Source organism: Carex rostrata, chromosome 16 (genome assembly GCF_964058835.1).
Source record: "Carex rostrata chromosome 16, lpCarRost1.2, whole genome shotgun sequence".
Classification (NCBI taxonomy): domain Eukaryota; kingdom Viridiplantae; phylum Streptophyta; class Magnoliopsida; order Poales; family Cyperaceae; genus Carex; species Carex rostrata.
This window is the reverse complement of record NC_135933.1, coordinates 3,159,406-3,172,013: the sequence shown is the minus strand read 5'-3', so window position 1 is coordinate 3,172,013 and position 12,608 is coordinate 3,159,406. Positions and strand designations below refer to the sequence as shown.

At 39.0% G+C, this 12,608-nt stretch overlaps 1 protein-coding gene across 1 annotated transcript; it reads right to left on the bottom strand.

Moving 5' to 3' along the window:
• Nucleotides 1-8,319: 8,319 nt before the first annotated feature.
• Nucleotides 8,320-11,935, bottom strand: LOC144567684 (uncharacterized). Its single transcript, XM_078317849.1, has 4 exons — nucleotides 11,760-11,935; nucleotides 9,603-11,582; nucleotides 8,685-9,501; nucleotides 8,320-8,613 (listed from the first exon to the last, which is right to left on the bottom strand). The coding sequence occupies exons 2-4, from the start codon at nucleotides 11,565-11,567 to the stop codon at nucleotides 8,429-8,431; spliced, it is 2,967 nt and encodes a 988-aa protein (XP_078173975.1). The 5' UTR covers nucleotides 11,568-11,582; nucleotides 11,760-11,935; the 3' UTR covers nucleotides 8,320-8,428.
• Nucleotides 11,936-12,608: the final 673 nt, after the last annotated feature.

The window sequence follows — 12,608 nt, the reverse complement described above, 5'->3', positions numbered from 1 at the left end:
ATTTCCGAGAGATTTTATAGGATTTTACATTAATTATTTTTTCATATGACAGAGGACATATCACTTGCATATTATAATTTAATAGTAAACCTACTAGAAAATAAAATTGAAAGGAACATATATGTACTCAGTGGCGGAGCCACCTATATTCAGGGGTAGGCAATCGCCTACCCCTGAATTTTGAAATACGATATCAAGTTTGTATATAGTTGGTTTGGATTTGAGTTTTGTCTATTCCTAATTGAGTCAAAGCTCTCGATTAGTGAAATTGGCCGAGTCGTTACAATTTTAGTAGTCTTTCATCAATCTATTTTGAAATATTCTGACAAGAAAAAGGTTAATAAGAATAGTATGATAGTGGGACTACAATAAATTTGTTATTTTTTGTGAAAGGAATAGACTAAAATGTTTTATAAAGTAATATACCGAAATTTAATGTAATGTATTAAATTATTTTTATTATGTTTAACTATTCAAAATGAGCTGGATTTTAATAGAAGAGTCTTGTGAACTATGCTTCAAAGTAAACTTTCAAAAAAAATGAGTTTTTGATCTAATTCGGTGGATTTCTACCGATTTTCTCGATTTTAATTCATGGTTAATTACCGATTCCACTTCCAATAAAAATTATTTAATAATATTTTATAATTTAATAATTTAAATAAAATAAAATAATAATAATTAATATAATAATAATTTATTTTGCCTACTCCTGATGAAAATCCTGACTACGCCACCGTATGTACTTGAATATTATTTATAAGAAAATTAAATTGCGTCCGATCTTTGCATTCTTTTATTTATATCTCGGTGAACTGCATATAGATCACGAATCGAAAATTAAATTCATCTTCTTCATACAACAACAACTTTTTTTTAATAGCAGGTAGGAAGATATATAGTACAAAATGAGTTCCATCTTCTTCTTGCAATGATTTTAAAAAACAGGTTGATAGTTCACACGAGTTTAATTGAGTCAAGTTTGAACTTACTTCTGACAACTTAAATCATAATCAAACGAGTTAATTAACAGCTTTATTTTTTTGAACCGATCTTAAGAGCTACAAATTTTTTTTTATAAATCCTAGCCGCAATTCTCCGGTGTAATAACTAAAAGGGACGTGTAAGATGAGAAAATTGTCATGATAAATTTTATTCAATTTTGGGGAGCTACAGTTTGCGCGACTTCAAAATTCAAAAACCGAATCGATCAACAGATGCATGCACAATTGCACACCGATGTATGCCGCCGTTCTCAGGTCACATCATCTATCTGGTATTACAGAAAATAAAGCAGAATCAAAGGAAATAATTAAGTCAGATAGCATGTGCCAATTAATGGTACAAAACAATTGCCATCTTTCTATCTTCAAAGTCATAAATAAAGGATTTAGCTTCCAAACTCCAGATAAACACAAATCCTTCATCAGCAATGTAATGATGTTTGCATTTTTTTATTGTTTAGATAGTATAATTGCATAATTATTTGACCGTCAATTGTATATATTATCAAGGATCGATTAATTTTTTAAGTATGTCAAATTGAATACCCAATACATTTAAATTAAACGGTACTACCTTGTCAACAATTTTATTTTATTTTCATTTTCACTTTGATTATATATTTGTGTTAATAATGTTATTATCAATTTAAGTTTTCATCTTAATTACTAATTTTATTTCTATCATTTTAACTCTGTGAACAATGTCAATTGGTTTACTAAGTTCATTAGATAATTGGATTAATGAATTAGCCGTTGTGGAAACTGAAAAAATAAAGAGGATGGTTTAAATGCCTCCAACATGCCTCTATTTTTTAAAACTTTAATAACTCAAAATTTAAAACTTAAAAGTTAAAATTAAACTGTTAGATGTGATTTATGTTATTTTCTCTATGTGCTCATAAAAAATTATCACATTTTAATTTTGTTTTTATATGAATAAATAAGTTCAAAAATCAACATCTAGAAATCATCAACATTAGTGTGTTTTTTACAAGTTCTTGATGACAATTAAAATAAAATTGAGATGTTATAATTTTTTACACGTGCATAGATAAAATGATGTAGATCATATCCAACGGTTTTATTTTGACTTTTAAGTTTTAAATTTTAAATTATTAAAATTTTTAAAAATGGAGACATAATGAAGACAAAAAAGGAGGCATTTGAACCCTCAAAAATAAATAAATAAACTTGTGTTAAATACTCAGTCATTATCTCTCCCTCTCTCTCGGTAACGCATTATATACGGCCATTTTTATTAATACCCAAAAAAAAAAACATTTTTACAATAATAACCTGACAATTTTTTTTTTTTTAAATCTGACCAGACCGCCGGTAATTGGGGCGGTCCGATTCCATACCAGACCGCCAGGACCCTGGGCGGTCCAGTAGGGACCAGACCGCCGGTAATTGGGGCGGTCCACTATGCTGCCAGATACCCGACCCGTTAGCCCCCCCTCCCCTTCTTCCTTTCTCTGTTTACCGAACCAGAACGAAAAAAAAAAAGAAAAGCGCAGCGCCGCGCCCCCCACCCCGCCCAGCTCCGCCACGCCCGCCCAGCTCCGCCACGCCCGCCGCTCGGCTCCGCCAGGTGCACTCTCTCTCTCTGCTGCCCCTCTCTCTCTCTTCTGCCTCTCTCTCTCCCTCTCTCTCTCTTTCTGCCTCACTCTCCCTCTCTCTCTCTCTAACCAATTTTGAATATTTTTGCCCCTCTCTCTCTCGTAGGGGTGTCTTTGTGGTACATTGATCGTGATTTGGTGCTTTTGGGAAGGTTTGGAGGCGAAGCGAAGGATCTCGAAACCGACCGCAACCCGCTGACTCGTTGTGTGTTCAAGCTATCTCAGGTAATTATCTAAATCAAAACTCGTTATGAATTGGTTGTTCCGAATTGCTTGTGACCTTCCCGGGTTGTTGATTTTCCCGGAAGGCGACCCGATTAGGGTTTAGGGTTTGGGTTAATTGGTTAAATTTGTAAATGAATTGTGTTAATTGGTTGGTTTTGTAAATTAATCGGTTGAATCTGTAAATTAATTGGTTTAGTTCGTAAGATTGTTGTTGGTTGAATTTGTATGGAATTGGGGCCATGACTTTGTTGTTGGGCTATATTTGAATAAAATTAGTTGGATATCGGCTTTAGAATTGTAAAATTGTGGTCGAATTTGTCGAATTGGTTAAAATTTGGGTTATTAATAAAAATTTATGGTTAGGGTTTACGGATAAAAACTCAAATTGATAGTTTAGGGTTTTAAGAACAAAATTGATAATTTTTAAGAATTTGTAAGAATTGATTAGGAATTATAAGTCATAACTCTGTTAAATTGTATGTTTATGGAAGCTTCTCCTTTAATAACTATTTATGTATCTATTATTCTATTTATGCACTTGTAATTGGTTATACTTATAATTTTAAGCCTTATATATCTGATATGAGGACCCTACTATTTGTAGCTTGGATTGACCACTTAAATACAAATATTAATATATTATATCATTTAATATAATGGTTCCGAATATTCTTAGGAAAATCATAATTTTTTTTTATATTATGCAACATTGTTGTTTGAATTTAGAAATTTAAAAATTGTAAGTATGTTATTTAGTTAATTATTTTTTAAATATTTCTTTTAATTATTTGTAAAAATTGTAAATATTTCTTTTAATTAATTTTTAAATATTTATTTTAATTATTTTTAAAATATTTATTTTAATTATTTTTAAAATATTTATGTCAATTATTTTTTAAATATTTTGTAATTATTTTCTAATTAGTCGTTGATTACTGTACAGTTAGTATTTAATTACGCACATAATTAGCCTTCCTAATCAATTACTGTACAGTTAGTATTTAATTACGCACATAATTAGCCTTCCTAATCAATTGTTGTCACTTGAAACCCTAGTTATAATGGCACCCAAAGTTGGAAAAAATAGAGGAAGAACTGAAACCGAACGCGAAGCAAAAAGAGCACTCATTAATAATTTTTGGACGGCTGAAGCCTACGCGATGCGGAATTTGGAAAGATTGTTTTCACCCAAAAATAATGAAGAATTTCTGAGCACTCTTGATTCATCAATTAGAAAAATGCTGATGGAAGGCTGGGTGGACAGGGTCCCTCCACCTGGATGGGGACAGTGCTGCTTATGTGAGCTGAAGGGAGATATGGTGGATATGTTCTTCTGTTATAAATGTGGCAAAGCTGTTCATCCCAATTGCATGGACCTGCATGCAGATCTGCTGAATGACGCTCGTCTCACTACGTGGGAGTGTCCTGCGTGCGTGCGTCGGGGTGAGGAAAAAAAGGGAGCAAGCTCCTCGTCTCGTAAGGCTTAGACCCCAATTGTATGTTGTTGTAGTATTTTATGTTTTAACTGTAACGGTTTGTATAATTGCTATTTGAACTGGTTGTTGCTGTATTAATTTTATGTTACCTTATTCTATGGACTCGACGGTTCTGTATTATTTAGTAATGTATATGGATTTTATGAATTTTAAATTCCTGGTATTTTAGTTGAACATGAGCTGCATTATTTTTGAATATGCTAGAAATAAGTGTATGTGTATGTGTATATTATACATATAGTTCACCAAACAAATAAAAATAAAAATAAAAATCAAAGTTATAAAAATTTACGATATCACTTCGTAAATATATCAAATATTTTATCTTTTGGCATACACATACACATATACATAATATTTTATTTTTTGAACTGTTTAATTTTTTTTTTTTAAATGTAGTATGCCTAAATCTAGACGGTGGGGACTACGGCCTACGCCTGGAGCGGGTCCGGGTGGAGCGGGCCCGTCGTCTGATGAGGATGTGGCTGGAGATGGAGCAGGATTTGAGCATCCGACTGGAGCGGGTCAGTCGTCTGAGGCCGAGCCTAGTTATCGCTGCCACGATCCTGACACCTTCAGTCCTCTTCTGTGGACCCATCATGTTAAGCACCGTGTCTCATTGGCATCTCTTGAGGTACGTGATTATTATGCGTAATGTACATATTACTAAAAAAATAACACGATTTGAGTCTCATAAATTTATAATAAATACAGGACGATGGCTTACTTATGGTGAGGCACCGCAGGTCTGAGATTCCGTTTGTTCCCCATCCGCTGATGACCCAATGCCTCTTGCAGCTTGGGTTGTATCAGATTGCCATGATGCCACAGAGTAATATCAATCCGTATCTGATGCACGGTCTAGCGGAGAGATGGCGACCTGAGACGCATACATTTCATCTCCCGCCTGGGGAGATGACAGTCACCCTCGGTGATGTGAGCGCATTGTGGGGATTGCCTATCGATGGCGAGCCCATAGGTGGCGTCTCAGACCATCCAGACCTGCAGAGGATGATACCGGAGTTGTTAGGGTGTCATCCGAATCAGCTACAGAAGAAGTTCAACAAGAAGAAGGGGGAGGAGGAAGAGGCCCGGTCTTCTGCTTACTGTATTTCTCTGAGATCACTCCGGGCTCACTTCTTCCAGAATCAGAATCAGATATTCCCTGAGACAGACGATGTTGAGGCGGTCAGGAGGTACCATTACGCTTTTCAATATTGTTAATATTGTTCATATTCGTAATCTCAATAATTTCAATGTTTTATATTGATTGTTTCATGTTGCAGGTATATTAGGGCTTTTGTGCTGGATCTGTGCGGTGCCGTCATGTTCGTGGACTCTAGCGGTGATTCGGTCCCGATTATGTTTCTCTCATTGCTGAGGGACCTTGATAAGCCTAAGAGGTGGAACTGGGGTGGAGCCGTTCTCGCCCATTTATACAGATCCCTGTGTCACGCTTGTTTGGTAAGTCTGTACTAATTTTGTTGTTACTTTAAAGTTGAAAATTCATACCGAGTTCATATTTACAGTTAAAATTTCAGGTGAAGAACAAGCAGATTCAAGGGCCACTTCTTCTACTCCAGCATTGGTCGTGGTCACATCTGCCCATATGTCGGCCAGATATACCACATCCACCTCCCCGTTGGAGAGTTCCAGACCCAGACAGATGCCCCGCATATGCTGCTATATGGGGCAGGGATCACGACTACCAGGAGACGGGCAAGGGGGTTTCTTATGTCCGGGGTCAACTCCAGATGCTCCGACATTGTAACATCGATTGGTTCCCGTATCGTGCATTTTATCGTAGCGGTCTTCTGAGTCGGTTGACATTGGAGCAGAGACCACTCTCGTTTTATCAGGGACCGTTAGTTTGTTACTGGATAGTGGAGTACCATTATCCCGATCGGGTGTCCCGACAGTTCGGCTTGGATGCCTTCATCCCGGAGTACCCGCTGATTGGTCAGGATGAGACGGACAGGTTCCACAAGTAAGTACTATCGTCAAAGGAACAAATATCGTTATCACTTTACTATTGTCATTTTAATTTCGTTTCTGGACTTTCTAATTAATTGTACTTGCAGAACGACTCACTGCAAGCCCAAAGTCGACTGGAGGCAGCGTTTCAGCTTGGAGTACGACTGGGCTGGACATCCGGAGCAGCACTTATGGAGTCCGCCATCTCCTGAGTCAGTGCCTGTAGGTCCCGGACGTTTGAGATATGAGGTCTGGTACCAGAGACACGGCATGCCGTCAGTCTACCTTACAGGCCATTACGGCGACACCCTTCGACGTAGACTGATGGAGGATTCATCTAGGAGTTTCTTGCCTTGGGGTCCGATCCATGCTCGTGCGGTAAGTACAACTGAAATATACTTTAATTAAAAATTGCAAGTTTTAATTACTTATTGTTGTCATAATCATGATGATATGTTGTGTGCAGTTACTGGCAGCTGTGAGAGGGGTTGGACACAGTTTGGTCTGCATGGCGAGGGATGCTTGGCGAGCCATAGGATGCCAAATGCTCGAGCACACGGCACCAGTCGTGGAGGTAGGCGGTTGGGAAGGCCGCCTCATTGGCATGATGCGCGATGCTGGAGAGAACATCAATTGGCGGGAGGCGATCAAGACTACCAGGCGAAATCCGGATGAGCCACCAGTCCCTATCTACGCCTCCGAGATGCCGCCACCTCCTGCAGGTGATTACAATTTAATATTACAAGTAGGACACACATAATCATTTCATTTTCCTCGAATTCTCGGTTCTAATTAAGTTAACTTTCAATTATGCAGCTGATGACTCAGGTTGGGCATTCCACGAGTGGATTCTGAATACCCAAGGATGGGACGCTTACTACAATAAATATGGAGTTCCGGTGGAGATTGGCCCGGTATGTCAGCTTTCTACATTCTATAGCAGAGTTTTTTTTGTATATATTAGATCTGACCTTATTTAAATTTAGGATGGAGTACCTGCTCGGCAAGACCCCCTCGGTTTTAGCACGAACGACCTTCCCTGTGAGGATACAGATGACGAGGTGATTGCCTCTTCGAGACCGAGATACAGAGATACGATGCAGCACGACTATGAGTCTGGTGGGAGTGCATCTCAGACCACAGATGGATTTGTATCTGCATTATTTGGCGCACCGCCTCCTGCCACCTATGCACCTAGCTGGGCTGAGGATCCATGGGAGATGCGTACGCAGACCACCGATTCCAGATCAGTCATTCCATTTGATCCATGGGGAGCCGATACGGGTACGCCGTACATGTATACACAGGGCCCGGGGGAGGTTGACCTCACTGGTGATGAGAGTCAGGGTGGAGAGGAGGACTTAGGAGATATGAGTCCTCACTCCCAGCAGATACCGAGGCGTGTGCAGCCGGACAGGGAGCTCAAAGGCAAAGCAGCTGCTAGGTTCAGTCCCTCGGGGAAGAAGCATAAGAGATGATTGCAGTTTTTAATGATGTTTTTATTATGATTGCAGTTTTTTATGATGTATTTTGGACTGTAGTATTATTATGATTGCAGTTTTATTTTATGTTGATCCATGGTTTTTATGTTTTTTCTACTTTACATCGAAACGGTCTTATGAAACTACAACATATCTGTTTCGTCAAATTATAAGTAATCAAGTGTTAAAACTAAGCAATTTCATCGATGACTTTGTGGAAAATCCATATGGATATGGTATGAAAAAAAATTCGGCGAGCACATCGTCGGGTGTCACCAATCAGAAGCCGGCGGCTAAGAATACGGCTGTTAAGAATTCGGCTGCTACGAAGTCAGTTAGTAAGAAGCCGACTGCTAAGAAATAGGATTTTAAATTCGTCAATTTGGTTTTTTCGTTGTGAGATGTTTCTTGATGTATTTTATCATCTTGTCAGACAATTTATCAGTTATCTCTGAATTAATTATTGAATATGCTAGATAATATAACTGTAGTTCGGAAGTAGTCTAACATAGTCTAACAAGTAAAGTCCACGAATACAATTAAAGTTCAATGATACAACTGAAGTTCACCAATATTCATAAGTTAGTTCAAACCAAACAAAATAAGTTCTCCCAAGCAAAATAATAAGTTCATCTTTCACGACGTCGGAATAGACCCAATAGACGGGAAGATTTTCTGGTGCCAGCTGCAGGTGCAGCAGTACTTGTAGACCCTTGGCTACTAGATGATTGGGTCGCAGGAGGTGGTTGTCTTCTACCAGTTGCTTCAGCAACAACTCTCGCATTTTCTCTTTCATTGTGTTCGTTTATGGCATCTGAACATAACAACAGAGTTCAGTTATCAATATAATAAAAACATAAATTAATTCTGAAAAATGCTACCTACCTGCCCTGCGCCTGTCAGAAACGGAACGGCGAGCCTGATTTCCCGATGGCCTCCTACCACCCATCTCGTCCATGGTCATTATAGCACGTTTGTGTCTCCTCCTCCCCTTCCTTATCCATCCTTCTGAAGGGAGTATTCTATCACCGACATACGCAGGCCACTCATGCTGGTTGGGATAAGAATGGAAAGATCCACCCCAAGTAGAAGCAAGGTAATCGGTACGATACATGTCGGCGACATAGTGATCCTCGCAGAAGTTTCTCACTCGGCATACCGCCATCACGTGACTACAAGGTATTCCAGCTAGTTGGGGTCCTTGGCATGTACAGGTCACCTCTCTTGCCTCTCCGAATTGCACTACGTACTTGAAAGCCCTCTTCACAAACTCCATAGTGCCATCTGGTCTACGGCTGGAAGGAACGTACTCATTTGGATTGTGCACTTCGAATTCTGTACCGTCATTACCCATCGGGATCACGGTCATAGTTGCACCTTTATTCCTGTGTTTTTTTAGTTTCTCCTCCACCCTTGTTGAAAATGACTGGTTCATCCTTATTAATTCTGCGGCCTTAGCACGCCGTTCCTGAAACCATGTATTTAACTTGTAGAAAGTGTCTTCTACAACTGCAGCCACAGGCAACGTCCGGCTCTCCTTGAAGACTGCATTCAGCGATTCAGAGCCGTTGGTGGTCATAATTCCCCAACGGTAACCTCCATCACGTGCTTGAAATATTTTCTCGTATGCTGGTGGCTCTTGGACATCTCTGGGGTTATTTTTGCCCACCTTCATTAAGTACAGATTTGCTTTCGGCATATACTACATATAAATAAGGAAATAAAATAATATAAGTAAACAATTAAAATAAAAATATGTTAACAAAGTACAATAAGACATGTAAACAATCAACAAACACATACCTTTGCAAATTCTCTACTCATCTCTTCCACCCTTCTTGGCTTCTTCTTTTTGCAATTACGTCTGAATGTTTCTAGGACCCAGCTATTGTTTCCGGTTGCCTTGCTAAGGTTCTCCGCAACGTGTTGCATACACAACCTGTGCACACACTCGCCAGTATGTGTTGACCAACCGTATTCTTCATGATCAAAAACATATTTTATTCCTTTGTGCTGGTCTGATATTACAGAGAAAAACTTTGTTGGCCCAACCACCCGTCTTCTTAAAAATTGCATAAAGAATCCCCAGTTCTCACCATCCTCTTTCCGAACAATTGCAAACGCCAAAGGCAACAGCTGGTTCTCAGCATCATATGCACATGCTATCAGTAGCCTCCCCTCGTAACGGCCAGACATGAAGCATGCATCAATGCTGATAACGGGTCTGATGAATGGCACAGCTTGGATACAAGGACCAAAAGCCCATGCAATGCCCTTGAATTGTTGAACTCCCTCTATTAGTACTCCATTCTTATCATAAATGGGGCCATGCCACCGCTGAAATACAGTGCCGGGATTTGTACTTGCCATAGCCTGGAGCAATGGTGTCAGATAGTTGTATGAATCCTTCCAACTACCGAATATTCTGCAAATCGCAAGTTCACGACCTCTCCACAACCTGTTATATTTTGGGATTACATGTATGTATTTGTGTCTGACGGCCATAGCCACCGCCTTGATGCTCATCGATGGGTCCAACTTAATGTCTGCCTCAATTGCATCGGCAATTAGTGATGCTGTCAGGTTTGAATGGTCTGTCCTTGTGGACGCAGACTTGCATGTATGAGGTGGTTCACACTTTTTAATTATCCATGCTTCCCCCGAACCCGCAGGGGTTGCATAAAGGCGAAACTCACAACGAGGGGCATTTTTGCATATCACAACCAATCTTTTTGATTCTCTTTTTTCTAATATACATTCCCAGTTGCCGTGAACGTGAGTCTCATAGATTTTCTTTACAAGTTCATCTATGTTGGTATAGACTTGCCCTGGGGCAAGTTCACGATTGTATACAACACGAGGACCAAAGAAACTAATGTCAGCCTCTTCAAAAGCTGTGGTATCGTTGAATGTGGCGACAGGATGCCTATTCCCTCGACCCCTGATTGGGAATTTTTCTTCCCTGGACAAACCTGGTACATTTGCATCACCATCTGATAAGTCATCAGATTCCCAAATTCCTTGGTATTCATCTCCGGTTTCCATTTCTCTTTCCGGTATGGCATCAATAGCATCAACATCAATATTAGTATCATTTGGATTAACGGATAACTGTATCGGTAATGACTCTGGTATAGCTGGAAATGTAGGGATTATGGGTGTCTGTCTGGGCGGTGGTGGTGGTGGTGGTACAACTTCAGTAAACTCACGGGAGTTATGGTACCCCGGGTTGTCATAACAGGGACTGTGGTACCCCTGGTTGTCATGAGGGGAGTGGTGGTACCCCTGACTGTCATGAGGGGAGTGGTGGTACCCCTGGCTGTCATGAGGGGAGTGGTGGTACCCCTGGCTGTCATAAGCCGAATTGTCATAACCTGAAGGTCCAGCAGGGGGAGCCCTAGAAGGTCCAGCCCCAGCCGCACTAAAAGGTCTAGCCCCGGCCTGGGGAACCCTCCTGGAATATAAGTCTATCATAGCGACCCCCCTAGACTCAAATTGTTGGTACACAGCCTTCCACAACTCCTCATCTGTTATAGGAAAACTCACAAAGTAAGGTCTACCCGCCCCAGCCCGTTGTGTGTCAATTCGGGTAGCCAATTCTAATTCATACCGGTCGGGGTTCACACCAGTCTTTTCATATACTAGTTGCTTAAGTTCAATAAATGTGGTTCTTTCATTAACCTGCAAGCCGAATGAGGCATCTTTCGAGTAATACACGCCATCTGCACCCTTAATTAGCCTACCGCCCACGTACAGTGCAACCAGCATTTTGTCCTTAACAAACTACATTTAAAAAAAAACATTCATAAGAATTACAGTATAATAGATTCATTATTTTTTGGAATTTAAAAGTTAATTATAATATTACTTAAAGCCTAATTTATAGTTTTTACAGACTGCGGGTATAATAATTATTAATTAAAAATTAAACATAAAATAATTAAATAAAAAATAATATACCTGTAGCAATCGCCTCTAAATCGCTTAAAATCGCTTCAAAATCGCTCTCTCTTTCTTCTCTGTGGTTTAATAAATGATACTGTGCTAGAGAGACAGCAGACAGAGCTGCTATATGGCAGCATAGTGGACCGCCCCAATTACCGGCGGTCTGGTCCCTACTGGACCGCCCAGGGTCCTGGCGGTCTGGTATGGAATCGGACCGCCCCAATTACCGGCGGTCTGGTCAGATTTAAAAAAAAAAAAATTGTCAGGTTATTATTGTAAAAATGTTTTTTTTTTTGGGTATTAATAAAAATGGCCGCATTATATATACCAAGTACATTTCTGCATGTGTACATCACCATTCCAGAGAGATTGAGAGAGTGAATTAAAAAAATAAAAAAGGTAAAATACTTCTCTGATTTATTCACCCTGTAAAAAGCAGAGAGAGACGAATTTAAAATATATAGAAGAACATTTTTCTCTTCTAATATTTTCCGATTTAATATATTTTCCACAATATCTAACTAGTTAATTTTGGCTTGCGATGTTCAATGGTTGAAATTATGAAATATGAGTTTTTTTTTTTGTCAGAATAATTGGTCCCATAAATAATAGATCGAATGGCCGTATAATCTCATCTTGTAATAAGATTCTTTGTAAAAGAATCCTACGGTCATATATTTTTACAATAATAATAAGTCTTTTTAAAATTCTTATCCTAAATAAAGAAAATATGATTAACCGCACAGAAATTTTGAATAGAAAAACAAAATATATTTTCCCTTAAATAAAAAAAAGTATGAAAAAATTAAAGCCTCCAATCACAATAATAAGAATTAATAAAATCGAATGGATGGAAATATTAAT